General features: G+C 43.9%; 2 protein-coding genes across 2 annotated transcripts in view; one reads left to right on the forward strand and one right to left on the reverse strand.

Moving 5' to 3' along the window:
- Positions 1–58: 58 nt before the first annotated feature.
- Positions 59–3,307, forward strand: TMEM186 (transmembrane protein 186). Its single transcript, XM_059826178.1, has 3 exons — positions 59–92; positions 1,128–1,771; positions 3,067–3,307. Exons 1-3 carry the CDS (start codon positions 84–86, stop codon positions 3,104–3,106), a joined length of 693 nt encoding a protein of 230 aa, XP_059682161.1. The 5' UTR covers positions 59–83; the 3' UTR covers positions 3,107–3,307.
- A 384-nt stretch (positions 3,308–3,691) lies between these two features.
- Positions 3,692–18,122, reverse strand: part of ABAT (4-aminobutyrate aminotransferase) — a 61,639-nt gene continuing 47,208 nt past the window's right edge. The window contains exons 7-16 of the mRNA XM_059826177.1: positions 16,157–16,237; positions 15,562–15,654; positions 15,119–15,181; positions 13,356–13,419; positions 12,503–12,651; positions 10,815–10,952; positions 9,341–9,508; positions 8,467–8,613; positions 7,203–7,314; positions 3,692–5,915 (exon numbers count right to left, since the gene is read on the reverse strand). Coding sequence (XP_059682160.1) covers positions 5,794–5,915; positions 7,203–7,314; positions 8,467–8,613; positions 9,341–9,508; positions 10,815–10,952; positions 12,503–12,651; positions 13,356–13,419; positions 15,119–15,181; positions 15,562–15,654; positions 16,157–16,237 — 1,137 coding nt within the window. The 3' untranslated portion in view covers positions 3,692–5,793. The remainder of the gene's footprint in view (positions 5,916–7,202; positions 7,315–8,466; positions 8,614–9,340; positions 9,509–10,814; positions 10,953–12,502; positions 12,652–13,355; positions 13,420–15,118; positions 15,182–15,561; positions 15,655–16,156; positions 16,238–18,122) is intronic.

Below are 18,122 nucleotides of genomic sequence, written 5' to 3' on the forward strand. Positions count from 1 at the left end.
GAAGTGGGGGATGCCGCCCCTTCCCGTCGTGCCGCGCGGCGGCCGGACGTTGCGGCGCGGCCGCGCGCTCGGACGGCGGAGCCATGGCGGCGGTAAGCGGCGCGGGCCGCGGCTCCGGGCGGGCGGGGGGCTCTGCCGCCGGGGAGGGGGCGCGGCGACCCCGCGGGGCAGGGGCTGTCCCCTCCTTTCCGTCCGGGGTGAGCGGTGCCGCCCGGGAGGCGCCGGCAGCACGTCTGGGCCGCGAGCGGCTGCGGCCGCCTCAGCGGCGAGCGGGGGGCGCCCGCGCGCGGCGCCTGACGGCCGAGGGAGGGGTCACGCGCGGCGCCCAACGGCCGGGCCGCCCCCGCGGGAGCGCCGGGCCGGCGGGGGGGGGCGGGCCGGGCACGGGGGAGGCGCCGCCGCAAGGGCCGGGGCTGGCCGGGCGCCGCGGGCCGCAGCGTCGTTGCTCGCCGCCTTCATCTGCCCGCGACGGCTGCCGGTGGCCACCCCCGGAGGCAGGTTCGGGAGCGATGGCGTCCCGGGGCCTGAGTCCGTGACCGTTGCTCTCCGCTCAGCGGCGCGGCCTTCTCCGGGCAGGAGCGCCAGCCGTGTGCTGCAGCGTGAGGGCGGCCCAGAAGTTCCCTTTCTTCCTTGTGTCTTCCGTTGTCCCGCACGTTCCTCGTGGCTGGTCCCTCTTTCGGTGCTAGCCGTGCTCTCCCCTTCCCCGTCCCTAGTCCGCTTGTTCCCGTTTCCCTAACGTTCTTACTTCAGTGGTTATTCAGCATTCCGTCATTTCACTGGCTGGCAGCCCCAGGTTCTCTGCCCGCTTTGCTTAGAAGCGACCCGTAGTGCTGGTGTTTGCACTTTGATGTTGCTCAAAGCAAGAGAGAGGCAGGGGACGGCCATAAGGTTACGTTCAGTACGCTGACTTTGATACTGGCTACGTTATCAAAAGTATGTATGTTCCCTGCCAGCACGAATACCAGTTTCCTGACATAACGCTCCTTTTAAGTATAAGGTTACAGTGAGCTGGGGTGGGGAGGCTTATGCTTACTGTCTTCGGGTGCCTGAGGAACAGATGCTGAGCTGAATGTGGTTGGGTTATAAAGAAGACTCAAATGTTGATCTGTGGGAATATTTCCTTGTAGGCTAGGCTCTGCGGAATTAGGACTAAAGTCTGCATGGCACCATCTCCTGGGAGATGTCTACAAAATGAGCTCTGGACAAGGTCATGGAAAAAGGAAGGTGCTCACCCACTCCGTTTTTTTGGTACGTGGGAGCATTTGCAGGCACAAAACTGGCGTGTTAATGGTGGTGTTAGTTATCTTGGGAGTCAGCGAGAACCATCTGTGTGTCTGTGCCATTCGGCCCCTGCTGCTGTGGTCCAACAAAAGGCTGTGGATGAGAAAACAGAAGAGTTCAAACTGGTCTACAGGTTTCCAGGGATTAAGTACTGCAGGGTACTGTCCAGACTGAAGCTGTTACAGACTGCCACCACCGTGGTCATGCTGCCTCCCATCTGCTACCTCTATCTGCAAGAGCAGGTCTCTCAGAATATCCTCTTGTACACAGCTGGCATCACGCTCTTTGCTGGTGCAATGTTGTATGGTATGAGCTACTTTTTCAGACGAATTATTGGATTAATCTACTTAAATGAAACCGGCCGTACTGTCAAAGTGGCCCACTTGACGTTCTGGGGAAGACGGAATGACATTTACTGTCCCATAGAGACAGTGATGACTTTGGATGAAGCTGGAGATAGCAAGGGGGAGCTACTTCTCCAGTTCAGACGGTATAATAGTACAGATATTTTATATTTTACAATTAAGTTTGGCCAGATTGTAGACAGACAGAAATTTACTCAAATATTTGGAGAATTTAAGGGATACAGCAGCTAATTTGCAGTGATCTTCCTTCTTGCATGTTCATTGTGCTTATTCTTCTGTGAAGTTTAATTAGTTTACCAAAATGCCGTACTTCTATCATTCTCCTGTGCAAAGCCTGCTGGTAAGTGCACTTAGTGTAGAAAGTAGAAATGGTAAAGAATAGTCCACTGGATTAAATGTCTTTGCAGCTTGTTTAAGGTGTGAGCAGCACCTCTTCCGTGTTGGATACGGTGGTGTGCACGGTGCACTATCACCAGCAGTTCCCAGTCTAAACCGTCCTACTCAGCATGTGCAGTGGGAGGCCAAATCACTGAAGTTGATGCTGTTTCAGCTGGCCTCTCAGGTTGCTGTTGAACGGGAAAAACTCGTGAAGTGAGATGCAGTAACTCTGCCAGAACATCCTCACTTTAAATTCATTGTTTTAGTGGATTTTAGGTTGACTGGGAAGCCTCTTGAAATTAAAACTTGTCTCATACGTAGTTATGATAAATAATGCTGGATGTCAGAGAGATACACACTCATGCGTTAATGGAATTGAGATAACTGGGAAGAGTGGTATATAATGCTGTGTAAGGCGTGTGGGGTCTCTTGGCAAGGTCTCCCAGGATGTGAACATAACTGGGCAAAACAAGGGCATGGTGTGTGTTGCAAGGCACAGTGACAGTTCAGCTGTAAGTTACAGACTGGGACAGCATTTCAGCAGCCTCTCGTAGAAATTGCTTTCCCACTGGAATAAAGGAGAAACATACCTGAACTCTGGTGCTGTGAATTACAGGGACAGTCTGTGATCCTTTGTTCAGTTTGGATCCTAATGATCATCTGAAAATTTGGAACTACTTGTCCTTCTTTGCATATATTCATGTTTGTTTTGTATGTATGAATGACATTTAATCAATGCTGTAACACCTGAGTTGCAAAAACTTCAGTAAACGTTACCAAAAATTATCTTAGACTATGTGAATTAAGCAGACTCCTGTAAAGGTTACCATATAGCCTGGAAAATAAGTCATCCTGATGTGGTTACTGATTTGGGCATATTTTAATATCAAAAGCTCTGTTGTTAAATACCCTTTGCACTCCCTACTCCCCCAATCTGGCCTTACCTAAAATGAAAAGAAAAAAAGTAAGACACCTAAAAGCTATGTTGAATTAAGGCTGAAAATATGTGTACTTTGTATCTATCTATCTGTTGAACTTGCAGGGTTGATCACCTCAGCACCTGTGTCTGTGAAGGACAGTGATCTTACTCTGTAGTGTTAGTGCGATTCCTCCTTTTCCAAAACCTCAGCAGGAAAGAGGAACCCGAGAAAGAATCACACCTGATGACTTGTAACATGTAAAACTTTTTTTGAATTGTCAGAAGTAAGTTAACTCCTTACACTGCTCTTCTAGCTGTTATTTCATTTGAAACAATGGCAAATAAACCCACCCTCACCAACAGAGATATTTGGAGTGTCTTCTCCCTGTTTCTTCCTCATGCATATTGAAACCTCTGTCTCTTGGTGGATCAGCAGATGCAGGTAAGTAAAATTGCCATTTAAGTGCATGGGCTAATCCTGATTTACTAGTTACTCGTGTTGAACTTTTCCTAACGGGGGCTCCACTATTTTAAATTTTGGCTAATACTGTGTGGTACAGCACTATCAAAGGGAAAAGAAAGAGAAACGTTCCTTGGCTTAAACACCATGGCAGCAAAATACAGTGGGCTGTATGCATACAGCATGTTCTTTGGAGGCTTAACTTCGTAATAATCTACTTAATACGCACTAATGATTCAGTTTAGGCATGCACTAGGTGTAAAATAAAAATCCCTGGAGAAGTTCAATTATAAATATTTTATTTAAGAATATTGATTACACATGAGATGTCATTTTTCATGAATCTGTGTACAGTTACTAGTTACACTATGAAGTGTAGTTAAGTATTTGTTTAAACATTTATTTGGCACTGTCCACAGTATGCTGTAAACAATATTAACTTCATATGCTTCAGCTGCAGTGCTTTCTATGAATTCTCTAACATGATTTCATCAACATGTTGTACACAATTATACAGTTACTGAGTGTCAGTAAAAATTATAAAAACACCTAGAGTATTCATCATAAAAGTGAAGATGTGGTAAGACTTCAAATTACTGGACCTTTGCTTCTGTAAAAGTACAAGACTTGCTAGAGACATTTACTAAAACTACTGCACTGATATGCTTAACAAACTAATTCCCAAAATATTGTCAAATACAGTTCTTGGTTTGACTTGCCTCTTGCTGATAATACGCTTACGAGGACGGCAATGACAGTGAGGTTTTGTTGAACACCAGTTCATCAGTCCTTCCCCCAGATTTCTACAACCTCTGTTCAAAAACCTGCTCAGATTCTGACCAGCTGGTACCAGAATTCTGGTTTCTGCAGAGAGGTTTACAGAAATCCCAGTATTTTTCAGCTAGCAGAAGTGAGTGTACTTGAGTTTCCCAATACCAGCACTCAAAAAATAAAACAGGGAAAACCATGACTATTAACACTTCCCAAAGCAGGTAAGAAACCTTTCACATTTTGGTAGCTGTATTAAACATGTAAGTCTTAACTGCTCTGTCTCTTATTACGTACTTAAAAATTGTGGTCAGGTCCTAATAGGGCAACTGTAAAGTCCACTGTGGTCCCTGGTTTTTGGTGCACAACATAAAGTTAAACTTCGTAAGCAAAATCTAGATGCTTGCTAGCCAAGAAAAAGAAAAAAAAAAGGCACCAGATGTAGTTCAAGTCAGCCTGAAGCAAACAGCAAAGGGTACATAGTGATGAGACATCCAAAACAATTCTCTGGAGAGAAACAAATTCATGAACTGTTGACACTTTTTGATCCTGTGGCTTTCTAGAAGATCTCTGAAGTATCAATGACTCAGAATTAACTATTAGAACAAAACCAGAATTACTTTGCATTATAAATGTGCAATTAGGACTAGGCCTTCACTGTATTGGCTCTGATGTCAGGTAATGGCTAAGGTCAAGCAACTTGGCTGCAGTTTAACAAAACCTCAAGTATTCGTGTAGAACTTGCAATAGACAAATTAATGGCTATGGTGTGTTATGGGCAAATGGTAAAATAATCTCAAATCATTCTAGATGGCTGACAGAGGTGGAAATAGTGTGCCTCACATGAGTCTCTAAGCTTTGTCAAATTACGTACTTCAGGGTACAGTTTTCTCTGTACAAGTCTAATTGTAAGAGAAGTCAAAAGTTTTAAAATCCAGGATGAGGAAGAAAGTACAACTACTTCAGTTCCACTTACAGCGCTGCACACATGGCTGAGTGCAGTAGTGCCTCTGAAGCAGTGTGTGTAGGCTGAAGGCTGGGCAGAGGGTAGCTGATGGCGTCCTGAGCCAGTTGGTGTGGCAGACATCTGTGTTCAGGGGAATAAAGCTGGAAGTTATTCTGTATAATACTGTACTTGGCAGTGGTGGAAAGCAGAGCTTTCCCTAAACACCTATTTTATTCCAGCTACCATTAGAGAATGGCACTTCCTGTATGGCAGGCAGGCGGCTTTAAGTGTTACGCCATACTTGCTGCTGCTTCTGGATGCAAGAGTAAATCTAGTGGGATTACCTGTGAAACGGACTGTACCAGCTCATATTTAGACAGTCAAATAGTCAGGGCCATGAATGTAGAGAGGGCTCTGCAATTAAAATGACCCAAGCCAGAAGATGGAGGGCCACAGCTTCTACAAACGCACAGTGTGGGACAGCTGCATGTACCTGCTGGTGACCAGTACCAATGCTCTGCCTGGGCCGAGTTTGCATGGAGCAGCTTGCCTTGGGCAGGATTACAGAGAACACAAACCTTAGTTTATGACTTTACACTTATCTTGTAAGTAGAGAAGACATGAATTAATGCAAACTAATTTCATCATCAGCTGTTCGGTGCAAGGGAACGGCTTTTTACTTGAAGTTTGCTAAGATGTCACTGAAAATGTTCAGAAAGAGGTGCGCATGATGATCCTTGAAGATCAGCGTTGGACGAAAACGAATCGATCTGTCGCCACAGCCTCCCAGCACAACACCTGAAACAAGAATAGAATAGATTCTCTAGTCGTTTCCATCTTTGCCAAATATCCAGAAAATGCGGGTCTCCGAATGAGGTTCACCTCACTGTGGAGGGCCAACAGAAGCTCCCAAATCACTGCTAACCACACAGTGATACAGCACGTCGTCAGTGGTGCAAAGGGGCCTCAAGCTTCACAGCTGCTCAGAACTGTGGGAGCCTGTAGCTGTTCTGTAAAACACTTGGAGTGCTGGGACTAATCCCAACATCAGTGGAAAGACTCCATCCAGTGCAGAGCTCGAACAGCATCTGAGACTTCAAAGCTGCAATACTCTACTGGTTAAGTACCTCAATCCCAGAACAAGACACAGTAGGTTTCTTTGCAATTTTGTTTAAAAACTTCGTTTTTAATTACAAAAGTTAAAATATCTCTGCTGGCAACCTTCTTCCTGCAGTACTTTAAATACATGGTATTTTTTTTTTACCCCAGTATCAATTAATTCTTTGAAATGTTTGTGGGCAAGGAAAATCTGTACCATTGAGCTGAGCTTACCTTGCCTCTCAGCATAGCCTTGGTTTACTATGAAACAAACTGCTTGCCTTCTCTCCCTGCTGGCTTAGTTTCCGAGAACAAAAAGCATCAATGTCTTTTACACTCTATAATTTTGGTTTCACAATAGTTTAGATGCATCATGCCTGCTTCTTTCAAGAGATACGAGTAACAGCAAAAACTCACAGCAGCAAACCCCGGGTTCCCACACAAGTTAAATTCAAAGAGAATGTTAGGCTTCAGATCACGAAGTTCCCCTCCTGAGACCTGGGCTTGTCTACAGCTGGGTAAGAGTTCTGTAGTAAAAGAGGGAGGTAGTTGTAGATCTGTGCCCATTTTAGGCAACTCATTGTATATCATTATTAGGTATTTTTCTCCCATAGTTTTTCTCCCTGTGTTCTCCTGAGCAACACTTACATTAAGTTTCTTCTAATTTTCCTGATCTGTTTCTAGAAGTAAGCCATGCCTAGGTGCACCTAAGGTCACTGCAGAGGAGTATGAAAGTCATGCTCTACATAGATCTCTTCCAGTAACATTAGACCTCTAGAGAAGGGTAAACATACAGAACAGTCTGTTGCATGGTATGTCTCTGAAAATACAAGTATTTCCAGAAAAGTCTAATACAGCTTTGTTCATAATTTCATGTCTGTCCTCTGATGTTGCAGTACATGTACACCACACGAAAAAGGAAAATTTAAAGCATTATATATGCTACTGTTTGTCATTCGAAGCTAATCCACACACAAACTTTCTTACCTTTGTTTCTGGCTATTGTGATTAACTTGTTTCTAGTTGCATCATTTGGAGTGTCAAACGAACAGAATGTTCCTCTTCCTCTCACTCTGCTGATAAGATGGGGGTAACGAGCCTGCAAAGAGAGGCGAGGATGTATGCATGGCAGCTGCTGCAACAGAGGGCACCCGCTGGCAAGCTCTGCTCTGCCAGGCATTCTGCCATGCGGCAGCCCTGCTGCCGCCTCCGTTCTGGTGGAGTGGAGTGGAGCTATTGCAGAGGCTGGATTTCACACATAACCTTGTGTCCTGTTCACCCCTTTCTGACAAGGGTCCGAATAGCCACGGACCGCAGAGCCCCACAGCAGGCAGGTTCTCCCCTCAAAGCAGGTGAGCATCTGAGCAGAAGTGCGAATGAATTTGCACCCCTGAGCTGGGTCAAGTAAAATCTTACTTGGAGCCTCCTAAGGCGAGCGTAAAGCCCCTTACATCTAAAATGCACTCCAGGAAAACCTGAGCATAAGCAATCTGGAATGGGGCTAGAAACCAGCTCATTCTTATGCTGCACTAAGACACCTGCTAGTATTACCTGCTTCACTTACTATCAGTTACAATCCTCATCTTTTTTGGAGTAGTACTGGCCTGCCAAAGTAGGAAGATTATAATTTTCTGTGTTCTCCTGCTTGCTATGCCTTGAAGATGTGGAGAGAACAGAGACTGTATTTGGGCTTACCCTGTGCTACCGGTGCACAAAGTGCCTTTTGAGAGGTGAGCATCTGCAAGCCTGCCCTTAAATGCCTGGCTGATTTTCCTTCTCATGTGGGGTTCCACAGTTGAAGCTGTGAATCAATTTCCCTTAGTCAAGGGAGGGAAAGCTACATTTTTCTTGTTTCAGCAGCCCGACAGAATTGTTACAAAATATGAAGGCACTTTCCTTTAGAAAGAACTTTTGGGACAATGATACGCTAGCTGCTTGTGATAACAGGGACTTCTAGCAAAATAATTTAACTAGCTGCAGTTCATACCCTCAGATATTTTGGGCGTCACCCTTTATTTTGGATTAAGCTATACAAAACCAGCATCCTTAAGTCAGTAAAAGAAAGTTTACTTCAGTTCAAAATGGGACACAGTCATTCAGGCTTGCATTGAAGTACCTAAACCAGCAAGTTATGGTTATGGTCTAGTTCCCAGCTGGAGTTCCTCAGTCCAAGTGTTTAAACTGGATTAGGTCAGATCCTACCTGATGAGCAAATTCTCCTTCTTATCTATAATCCTTCCAGATATTTTACCTGTAAATCCAGCAGCCCAGTCAGCAGTGCTTTCCCAGCGTGGGTTGCATTGTTTAGAAGGTCTTCTCTTTTAATAACCTTGATGACTTCAGCAAGCATAAGGTTCTTGGATGGATCTCCAAGCCAGGTATTAAAAATCCGATAGGGCTTGTGAAAGGGTGGAAAGAGAGTTGTGGAACATGTTAACAGGCAAATCACTATAATAAAGAAAAGTAAGCCATCAAACTGGTAATGCAAACATCTGGTGTATGAAAAAGCACGCACTAATCTCACCAACGCCCTTTTTTTGTTGTCAGAGCAAAATACATCTGCCCTGCTGAGCGGAAACAAAGAGCAACTACGTTTGCTACAAATTTAGTGCATTCTGTCTTGCTGCTCTGACATCTCATTGAAACATGGCTATAGATGGCATGGAAATCAGCATCATCTATACAGGTTTTACATTCAAGCTTTATGTTGTCACTCTTAATTTTCTTTTTTCATTTATTACATCTAAAATGTCATTAATGCAAAGAAGAAATCTTGCTGACAGAATCCGTAATGCTGACGTACAAGGTCTGAAAACACCAAGCTGCCCTACAGAAAAAGGTGTCAGTTTGTGGTTGGATTTTGTACTGAAGGTTAGTTCATCAGGCTAAACCCAGTTCTCCATGCCCTCCCACCACCCTTATGTCCTTTGTGACAGCAACTGGAATAAAAGTGAAGAAGGGATGACAACTTCTGTGTAAGCACAAGGCAAGTATCTATGAAATAGCAGCTCCATCTAGCTGAACCTGCATTACTGAAGGAAAGCTTGTCTCTCTCATGGACATTATAGCTTCTCACAAATAGGCCACCAGCTAGCACAGAGTCCAAGTTTCACTGAAAATCTTACAGCATTTGGTCTGAACTCCTCTTTGTGGAAAAATCCTCCTGTCATCATCTTCTTACTGAATGTTACCACATCAGCTGGGTCGTCCAGGCCCCAGTGTTCATGTGCCCAGAATTTTCCTGTGCAGCCACCACCCGTCTGCACCTCATCCACCAAGAATGCACAGCCATGCTGCGGGATAGATGCAAAGAGCAGGGAACGTTGAGTCCACATTTCCAAAACAAAAATACCTCCCTTAGTGAACAGATAAATACAAGCCAATTACATGCAACATCCCCCTATAACAGTGCCACTCACTGTGCATTAGATTTCACAATTAAAAATGCAGCTATTTTTTTCAGAAAGGCACTAGAAACATATTTTCTACCTAAATTCACAAACAAAGTACATGTTTTTATATAGTCTTGAACGTTTCTAGAGGATACCTGAAAACATCTGGGAGGAGTCTGGGTGGCATTTACAAAGCCTCTGAGAGAAGTAGAACGTCATTTCTAGGACTTTTCTTTGTTTTAAATAGAAGTCTCTGCCTCCAATCTGAGTCAGGCATTTGTGGCACAAGGGCAATACCAGCAGTATGATTGGTTCAGTCTAGGGGCCTACAATGATCCTGGAAGAGCTGCCTTTTCAGGTGAGTCTGCCGAAAGAGCTACTCATTTTACCTGGCAACATGGTTTTTTTGTGCAAAGGACTATTTTGTTGAAACTTTGGGACAGGGAGAGCAAGCTGTATCATGATATTGTAATTAAAAACAATTGGTAAGTACTTTTGGCAGCATCTCATTTTAGACAGGGATAACCTTTTCATTTCACCTTATTTACTGTGTCACCGTTGCGCGAGCAGCTGTCAACAATGGGAAAAGCTGCTTTTTCTCATAGCAGAACAGAATTTTCCAGATGTCACCTATACTCTTCTCTGTACGCACACAAATGTTTTGAGGGTGAAAAAAGCATGGAGTAGGTCTTATTGAGGGTCATCTCTTCCAGACGGGTAAATTCACATTCCAAGTATCGAGACATAGGTCCTTTCCATTGTTTTATTGGAACATCAGCACTTACGTTGGACTCATTTTGTGTTCCAGCTTCTTTTGCAATTAAAAACAAGTATGTCAACAAAAAATTGCCCTTTTCCAAACCTGCCTCTTCTGAAATTGTTTGAACCCCCTCAACAAATAGGCATTATAATTTAAAGAACACTACTGCGAAATCCATAGTTAATGAATCAGAGTAATTTCTCTCTCACTTGGCCATTGGAAGACAATTCATTGGACTGAGGAAACCACTAGGTGTGCATCAAATGGAAGAGACAATACTGTGCTGACAAGGGGTTGCTTGCATCTGAACACACATAGATAACTGCCCCAGCTGCTACTGCAGAGGCCTGTGAAGCTCTCAAAGTGCCTGGGGCAGGGGAGAAGGGCCCTGGAGACACCCACAAGGTGTTTAGCTACTGCTGAGTGAACAGTAAAATATTTGATTACCTTTCTGGCAATATCTCGTAGCTTTCTGAAGAAGTCATCTGACGCATGATTGTCCCCACCCTCTGACTGTATTGGTTCTATAATGATTCCAGCCACAATCTTCTTCTTTTTCCTGTACTTTACAATCAGGTCTTCCACCTGTAAATCAAACATTTACGGTACATTCTCCTTTCAGGACATTCGCACATTTCCTGCCAGAAAGATTAAATCTCAGCAACAAAACATCAACTTTTCATAGACATTCCTGGTTATAAAGGTGTCAGGAAGCGTACGGAATTAACAAGTAGTTCCTCCAGGATTTAACACTGCCCACTTGTTCCTGAATAATGCTTAACTTTAACTCATACCCTAAACACACTGTAACTAGTTGGACATTTATCTACAATGGTGTGAAAGCTCTAGCAAATTTCAGCTGAAAGTATGGTGGAAACCACTGTAGCTTGCTATACCATTGCTGTCATTCCACATAAGCAGTACAGAAGAAAACAGACTTTGTGTCAGAAAACAAGACTGAGCTAATGTATTAAAGAAGGTAATCTGGTAAATTTGCTTTTTCTAGTCACCCACTTCCTATACTTTAAAATAAATCAGATGAAATAGTGCATAAATCCTGTTGCTGATAAGGGGCTTACAGAGAGGTTTTAATTAACCTTGTAGTGCTAGTTGCTGCAATTACTAATGTCATTTGTACTTGAAAAACCACTTACAGCTTTCAGGGCCCACAACCTGTGCAGGCTGTATAAAGCAACTGTTTGCAAAGGGCGCCAGTAAGCCAATTCCCAGACTTTCAAAGAAAACGTTCGGCTTTTTATTTTGTTTTTTAAAATAACGGCTTCAAGTCTGTGGATAAATTTTTGCATCACAATACCCCCACCCCAACCTACTGTGGAGCAAAAACAGGGAAGACAATTTGCTGTGCTTTGCGTTTTCTCTCAAGTTAGGCAGGTTTGAAGAAGTCTCTTCGATCCAGCTCTGCGCAGCCACGGAGTGCTGCTGCGCTCCCTTCGGCGCACCACAGCCCCCTCCTCTGTAGCCGGTTACGATGCTCCAGATTGAGCACCATTTCTGTTCCAGTCAGAGGGCACGCTGTGCCTTGCTCCCCACCACCGGCTCTCAAGAGTGAGCCCTTGCAAGTGGCAGATCCTGGAGCCCAGTGAGCCCAACAGGGAATCCCATGGTTCTGGCACCTGGGGACGGTTTGCCTCCCTTAGGCTCTGCTCTGCCCACCTTTCCTTTCTCCTGGGCTAGGGAAGGCACAGAGTCCCTGCCCACTCACTCCTGCAGCCATAGGTAGGATCAGAGCCTTATGCCAGAAGGCTACCGCAGAAAAGCTGAAAAACCTGAAATACTGTTACAGGGTCTCTTTGCAGAGGATTATACACACTGTGCTCTCTCTTAGTCCATGTCCCTTTGCAAGTCTGGCAGACAAGTTCACTGTGATATAACAAACTCCTCCTGCACGCGAAATTTCACTTTGGTATGATTCATGTAGACCTCTAATTCACAGTAAGCTGGCTGTTCTGAAAGGCAGGGACAAACTTCTGACCGTAAACAACAGTGAATGCTGTTTTAATCACATGCTGTTCCAAACCCTGAAAACATTCTTCTAGTGAAAAGCAGCTAATCCTACTAACACTATTCATTATTTCAAAACAAAACCAACAGAAAGCTGCCAGTGAATTTTTTACCTCCTCTAAACAACGGGCTTCTTCCTGTTGATTCTCTTTCACAAAGTCTTCCAGAGGATACTTTAGCCGTGGAAATGGAGCAATGGGCCAGTCCAGCGATGGAATGTCCAATTTGTGAATTGCTTTAGAGTGAGTTGTAGCTAAGCAACCTAAACGCAGAAAACCAGAAATTAAAATAATACCTGAGCAGGAACAATACAGGAAAAAAGCTACCAAGATGTGAAAAATTGCCTGACACCAGGACTGTAGAATTCTCTTTATTGCTCTACGTTTTTATTTTCTGAAATACTGGGTAGTTGGATTTTGTCCAGCTGAAGTGGATTGCTCTAGCTTTTAAGCATCAGTTTCCACATGCACTGTTCCAGAAGAACAGGAGAACCTCTGTCAATCTGAACAGGTTGCTCAGACAAGATGGGTTTCACCTGTCCAAAGACAACTGCTCGCAAAGCTCAGAATTACAGCACTCTTGGGTAACGTGTTTAGAACAGGGACTGAGCCAATACAAAATGGTAAAAATGAGTGACATCTCGTTGGTATGTTGTGGTGATTTTACCCCAGGAGTTAGATTTTTACTAGTATAGACAGGAAACCTTGCATTCAGAATGAGAATAAGAGACCTCTGAAAATAAATTTTCAAAAAATACAAAATGAATTTCCACTGTCACTCAAATATTCTGTTTCAGTACTGGTGGGGCTTCCAAGGCAAACCTTCAATAAACCTACAGCTTCTCCACTGGTACTATTTGTCTAAGGAAAAAACCACTTTTCACAAACTAGAGCGAGTTGACCGCTTACTGCAGCGGCCGAGAGGAGGCCAAGGCAAGGGAGGCGCTGCCGGCAGTGCTTTGCTTACCCAGGGTCCTTCCGTGGAAGCCGCCCATGAAGGAGAGCATGGCGTAGTCGGGGCAGCCGGGGGGCTGCAAGCAGAGCAGAGAGGCGGGCAGTCAGCGCGGTGACCCTGCCGCCCGCCCAGCTGCGGGCGCCTGACGCAGCCCAGACCCAAACCCACAGCCAGAGCGCAGCGGGATGGCTGGACCCAAGCTGCTGCCTCTCGCAGCATGCTGACCGGTTTCCTCTTCAACCATCAGGCACCGCAAAGTGTCGTATTTACCCACTTAAACAAATACATTTGTCCTCCCCTAAAAACTGCCTGACCTCCTAAAATACATCATTAATACTAATGAATACTTGGCAATTTATACTGTATCATAATATCACTTCCCACATGAGCTCACACAAAGGCTGAACACTAAGTACAATCGGCCCCTTTTGTACAAACTAGGAGCACGTGTGTAGGGGGTGGCCGTGCCCAGGTGTGGCATCGGGGGCTGCGGGGGCTCTGCGAGGAGAGGCCGGGGCTGCCCCGTGCCGGACGCCCCATGCATCCCTGATGACTCGCTGTACCAAGAATGAGAAGGAACCATGACAAAAGACATGCAAACTGTATACTGTCTGGAATTTAGTAAAAGGATATACGTGGGCTGACCCCCCACCCCCTCTAAAAATACAAATTCTCTTTCTTTATGCCTCTCTCTTATCCTGCAAGCAAGAGGACTGGCACCACTTACACACTCTGTTTACACCTTGAGTCTTGTACCCCACACTCAGCTACAGGGTCAAGGCTCCAATATTTATAACTGGATTCTGGAGGATCCTCCCCAGAAAGAGGGATGGAGTTGCCCTCTCAAATCCGTCCCCTCCCCCAACTGTAACGAGAACTCAGACAACTAGCTCAAAGAGGAATCCTAATGTTTAGATAGCTAAACCTGGACAAAAAGTGATCATTAGTTTTACAAGTCTTTGGTCATCTTATAAAATTCCTGCTCCTTCAGGTCATGATGTGCCATCCTCTTATTTGTATTGGCACAGCCATCTGTCTGACCATGCTGGAAGCAAAATCACAGAACTTAAAAAATAATTCTGAAGACAAAAAAAAAACCCTGTAAGAACCCTCCTCATTTTAAAAGCCAAATGAGTTCCCTAATCCCATGTGAATGAACTGAATGCTCGTCACTACAGAAGTGCTAAAGATTAGGCTGGGACCAGCAGGTTATTAATTTTTAACGTATTTATCCCAAAGACGAGATTAAATACTCCGGTTTTTGCTATTGTTGCGTGTTCAGATTTGTGACTGGCACGAGCAAGACCACCTCAGTTGAAGGTGAATAGGACTTCAGAGGTTTATCAGCTGCATCTCAATTTCCTCATCCTGCCTGTTGTTAACATTTAGTCAGTCAAATTCTAACCAACCCCTTGATCAGTTTTAAGCCATAAAATCACAACTTCTAAAAAAAAAAAAATTAGAATGTCTTGTTATTATTTGTAAACTTTTCCATGTATTAATGATCTCCATGGACCAATCCATCACGTGGGCTCCCCTCTAGCAAAATGTCATGAAAAAAGGATCTTCCCAAGATTCACAACTGGGAAGGATGCAAAAGAACACAAGCAGCAGGTCCTGATATTTGTTAGGAGCAGTTTGTATTTCACCATTTCCTAAATTTACAAAACCAAGATTCCACTTCAGAGATAGTAAAGCCAATTTTTCCTGCCAATCTTCCCTTACAAACCCGAGCCAACGGTGCGTCTGTAGGTGTGGTAAAGAACAAATGTTACCTGGTTAATCATGCAAGATTCCAGTTCCTCTTTTGTGACGTTATTATGGCCCCTTTCCTTGTTCTGAAAAAAAACCAAAAAACACCCAAACAAAACCCCAACCCAACAGATAGTTTTCCTGTAGTTGTAACCAATGCATTTATGGCTGAACCACAAATTAGTAATGCTGGTATTCCAAATTAGAGCCAATGAAGACACTGACTGTGGCTCTTACATGCAGATTGCAGTCAGTATTTTATTTCCTTTTCTTTATACTATCTAAAGTTGTGTCAATATAAAGTGAAAGCTTAGATGAAGACTTTTGAATAAAGATTTTATACTAGGTTGAATATAAATATGAACAAGACAACCTCCAATCCTTACTTTGTTTTACAGTAACAGTTCTGATGATGAATAAATACTCATTTCTATATCTAAATCTACAAAAACATCATGTTACTCACTCTGTACCACATAAATATTGCTTTAAAGGCATTTTCATTAGAGCAGGACCCACAAGACATGGTGATCACCTGTGGCAGGCCCTTCGGAGCCACCTGTCAATGAAGACAGAAAATAATAAGCAAAGTATAGTGCAAAGTGATGATAATACTGATCAGTACTTAATGTCATGAGCTTCATTATAACGGGAGACCAACCATGCCTAGGATTAGGAAAGCCAATTTCAACTGCAGCTGAGAGGGCTCGACTCAGTTTCAGTCCCAAGGATCTTCAAATTTATATCCAGACAAACAGAAGCCACATATTCCACTATCTCTTATGAAAGCACAGTGAACAGAAGTTAGTGAAAACGTGTTTTCTCATCAGTTCTTGAATCCAGAATGAAAGAGGCAGTATCTGTGCAGAGCAGACACGTCACCCTCTCACATTCAGCTGTCCAGTCGGGGAAAAAGCTTCGATCTCATTACTTGCAGTGGGAAGGCAGGGGGACAAACAGCTCATCTGTGATGTTCCCTATGAAAATCCATAACATCCCTTGATACGCCCGTGTCCCTAAACACAGAACATGGTAACTCATCACTGCTATCTCAAACTTACTGATAACAAAGATTCCTTCAGTCTTTCTGCAAAGTTCTCTGGCGGTAAAATCCCTAGGGCAGGTCTGTTGATGAAAGTGCTCTACAAAGACAGAGGAAGAGAAATTGTTAGGTTTTCCTATCACATGAAAAATACCATGTTGATATCATGGCAGTTACATTTTATTCTAATTACAAATACCAGTCGGAAATTTGTAGTCATGGCACAAGGAGTTTTAAAACCAGGGAATAATATTAATGTCTTAGAATATGTTTTTCTGTCTAATCCTTAATACCTTACTCTTGCAGGACACCTCAGAAAAGGTGCATGCTAACTGATACTGACATTTCCTCTTCAATATTGCCATTTTAGTTGCTCAATCTCAATCTTCTTTATACACAGGAAATACACTTTAAAATTTTAATTACTTGCCTTCAGTTTCAGCAGCTAAATCTAAATTCAATTAGCATAGCAGCACTTTCTTCCTTACTGAGCTTCAAGACTGACCATTTCAGAACGCTGTGGTTAGAAACATCCTCCAGATACTATTCCAGAGGGATTTGGGAGAACACAACAAAGGTAAACTTAAAGGATAGGGGCTACATCTGAGAAAGATAACACACATGCAAGAATCAGCAACACAACACTACAATAAAATAGATTCCTGGCAAAACACTTGTGCACACAGGCATGCTGTCTCCCTTCTAGACTCCTCTGGCATGTACAGTAACGGGCAGTGCGGTGAGGACATCGGTGAGAAGATACCCTGCATGTTATTACCTCACTACTCAGCAACACGCATTTAATCAAGCTCAAGAACATTGACCATGATATATCCAGACACGTTGGTGAAATTCCTTTTCAACCTTGTACTGTTCTCATGAAGCTTGCTGATTTACTGGTAAGTATTTCCTGTTCTAGGGCCTTCAGTTTGCCAGGTCACCCTTCTCAGTGCCTCAGCCTGAATTATAGGTACATTCTTTACTGTGCATTACGTGAGCAGATTTCTAGTTCCCCAGTTTTCTCCTTTCCATTTCCTGACTGAGGTCTGACATGGACCAGGAGCCACTCACGCTGAAATAGTCTTCATGGATGTAATGTGGCCCCTCCTAACAGTGGAATTCCATAGCCTACCGGGAAACCACCTGGTTGAACTCATGTCTGCTTCCCAGAATTCTCTTCTCCAAACATACCCCTTCTGTCTGTCAGCAGAACTGAATCTGTGTTGCTGCAAGAGCCTTGGTAATCACAGAAGTGACTACAGGAAGGCAGCCTTCCCATACCTGTTCGGAGGTTACTGAGAAGGTGGAGCCAGGCTCCAGGCTCGTCAATGGGAAGATGAGAAGCAATGGGCATAAATCAAAACATGAGAGGTACTGATCTGGGTATAAGGAAAAGCTTTTTCACCAGGAGAACAGTGAAGCAGTGGAACAGGTTGCCCAAAGAGGTTGTGCAGTCTCCCTCCTTTGAGGTTTTCAAGACCCCAGATAAAGCCCTGAGCAACCTGGTCTGATCTCACAGCCGACCCTCTTTGAGCAGGAGGTTGGGCAAAAGACCACCTGAGGTCCCTTCCAACTGATTTGTCCCATTGGTGCTATGAACTCACAACATCAGGATTCACACCATCGAGAAAGGTAATTTTGGTGGCAGTGAACAGCAGCTGGTAGGAAAGCTGAGCCTGCTGCCCACACAGGCGTTTCTAAAGAGCAGCTCTGGAAAAAACCCCTCAGTCTCCCCAGTCCACTAATGGAGATGAATTTGTCATCTTTACGCAATTAATTTAAATTCATTGTCATGGATTAAAATTGATTCATCATTGCTCTTACTCTTTGTAGGTAATCTTATTTGATTCACAATGTGCTACTTTTTATTTTAAATTAAATTTGCTCAGGAAAGGACAAGCTCAATAAATCTGCCAACTGCAAAGCAGCATTATTTGCCCCTTTTGTTTGTTTGTTTGTTGTTTTTCTTGTTGTTGTTATAACAA

This window comes from Gavia stellata, chromosome 18, assembly GCF_030936135.1.
Source record: "Gavia stellata isolate bGavSte3 chromosome 18, bGavSte3.hap2, whole genome shotgun sequence".
Taxonomy (NCBI): Eukaryota; Metazoa; Chordata; class Aves; order Gaviiformes; family Gaviidae; genus Gavia; species Gavia stellata.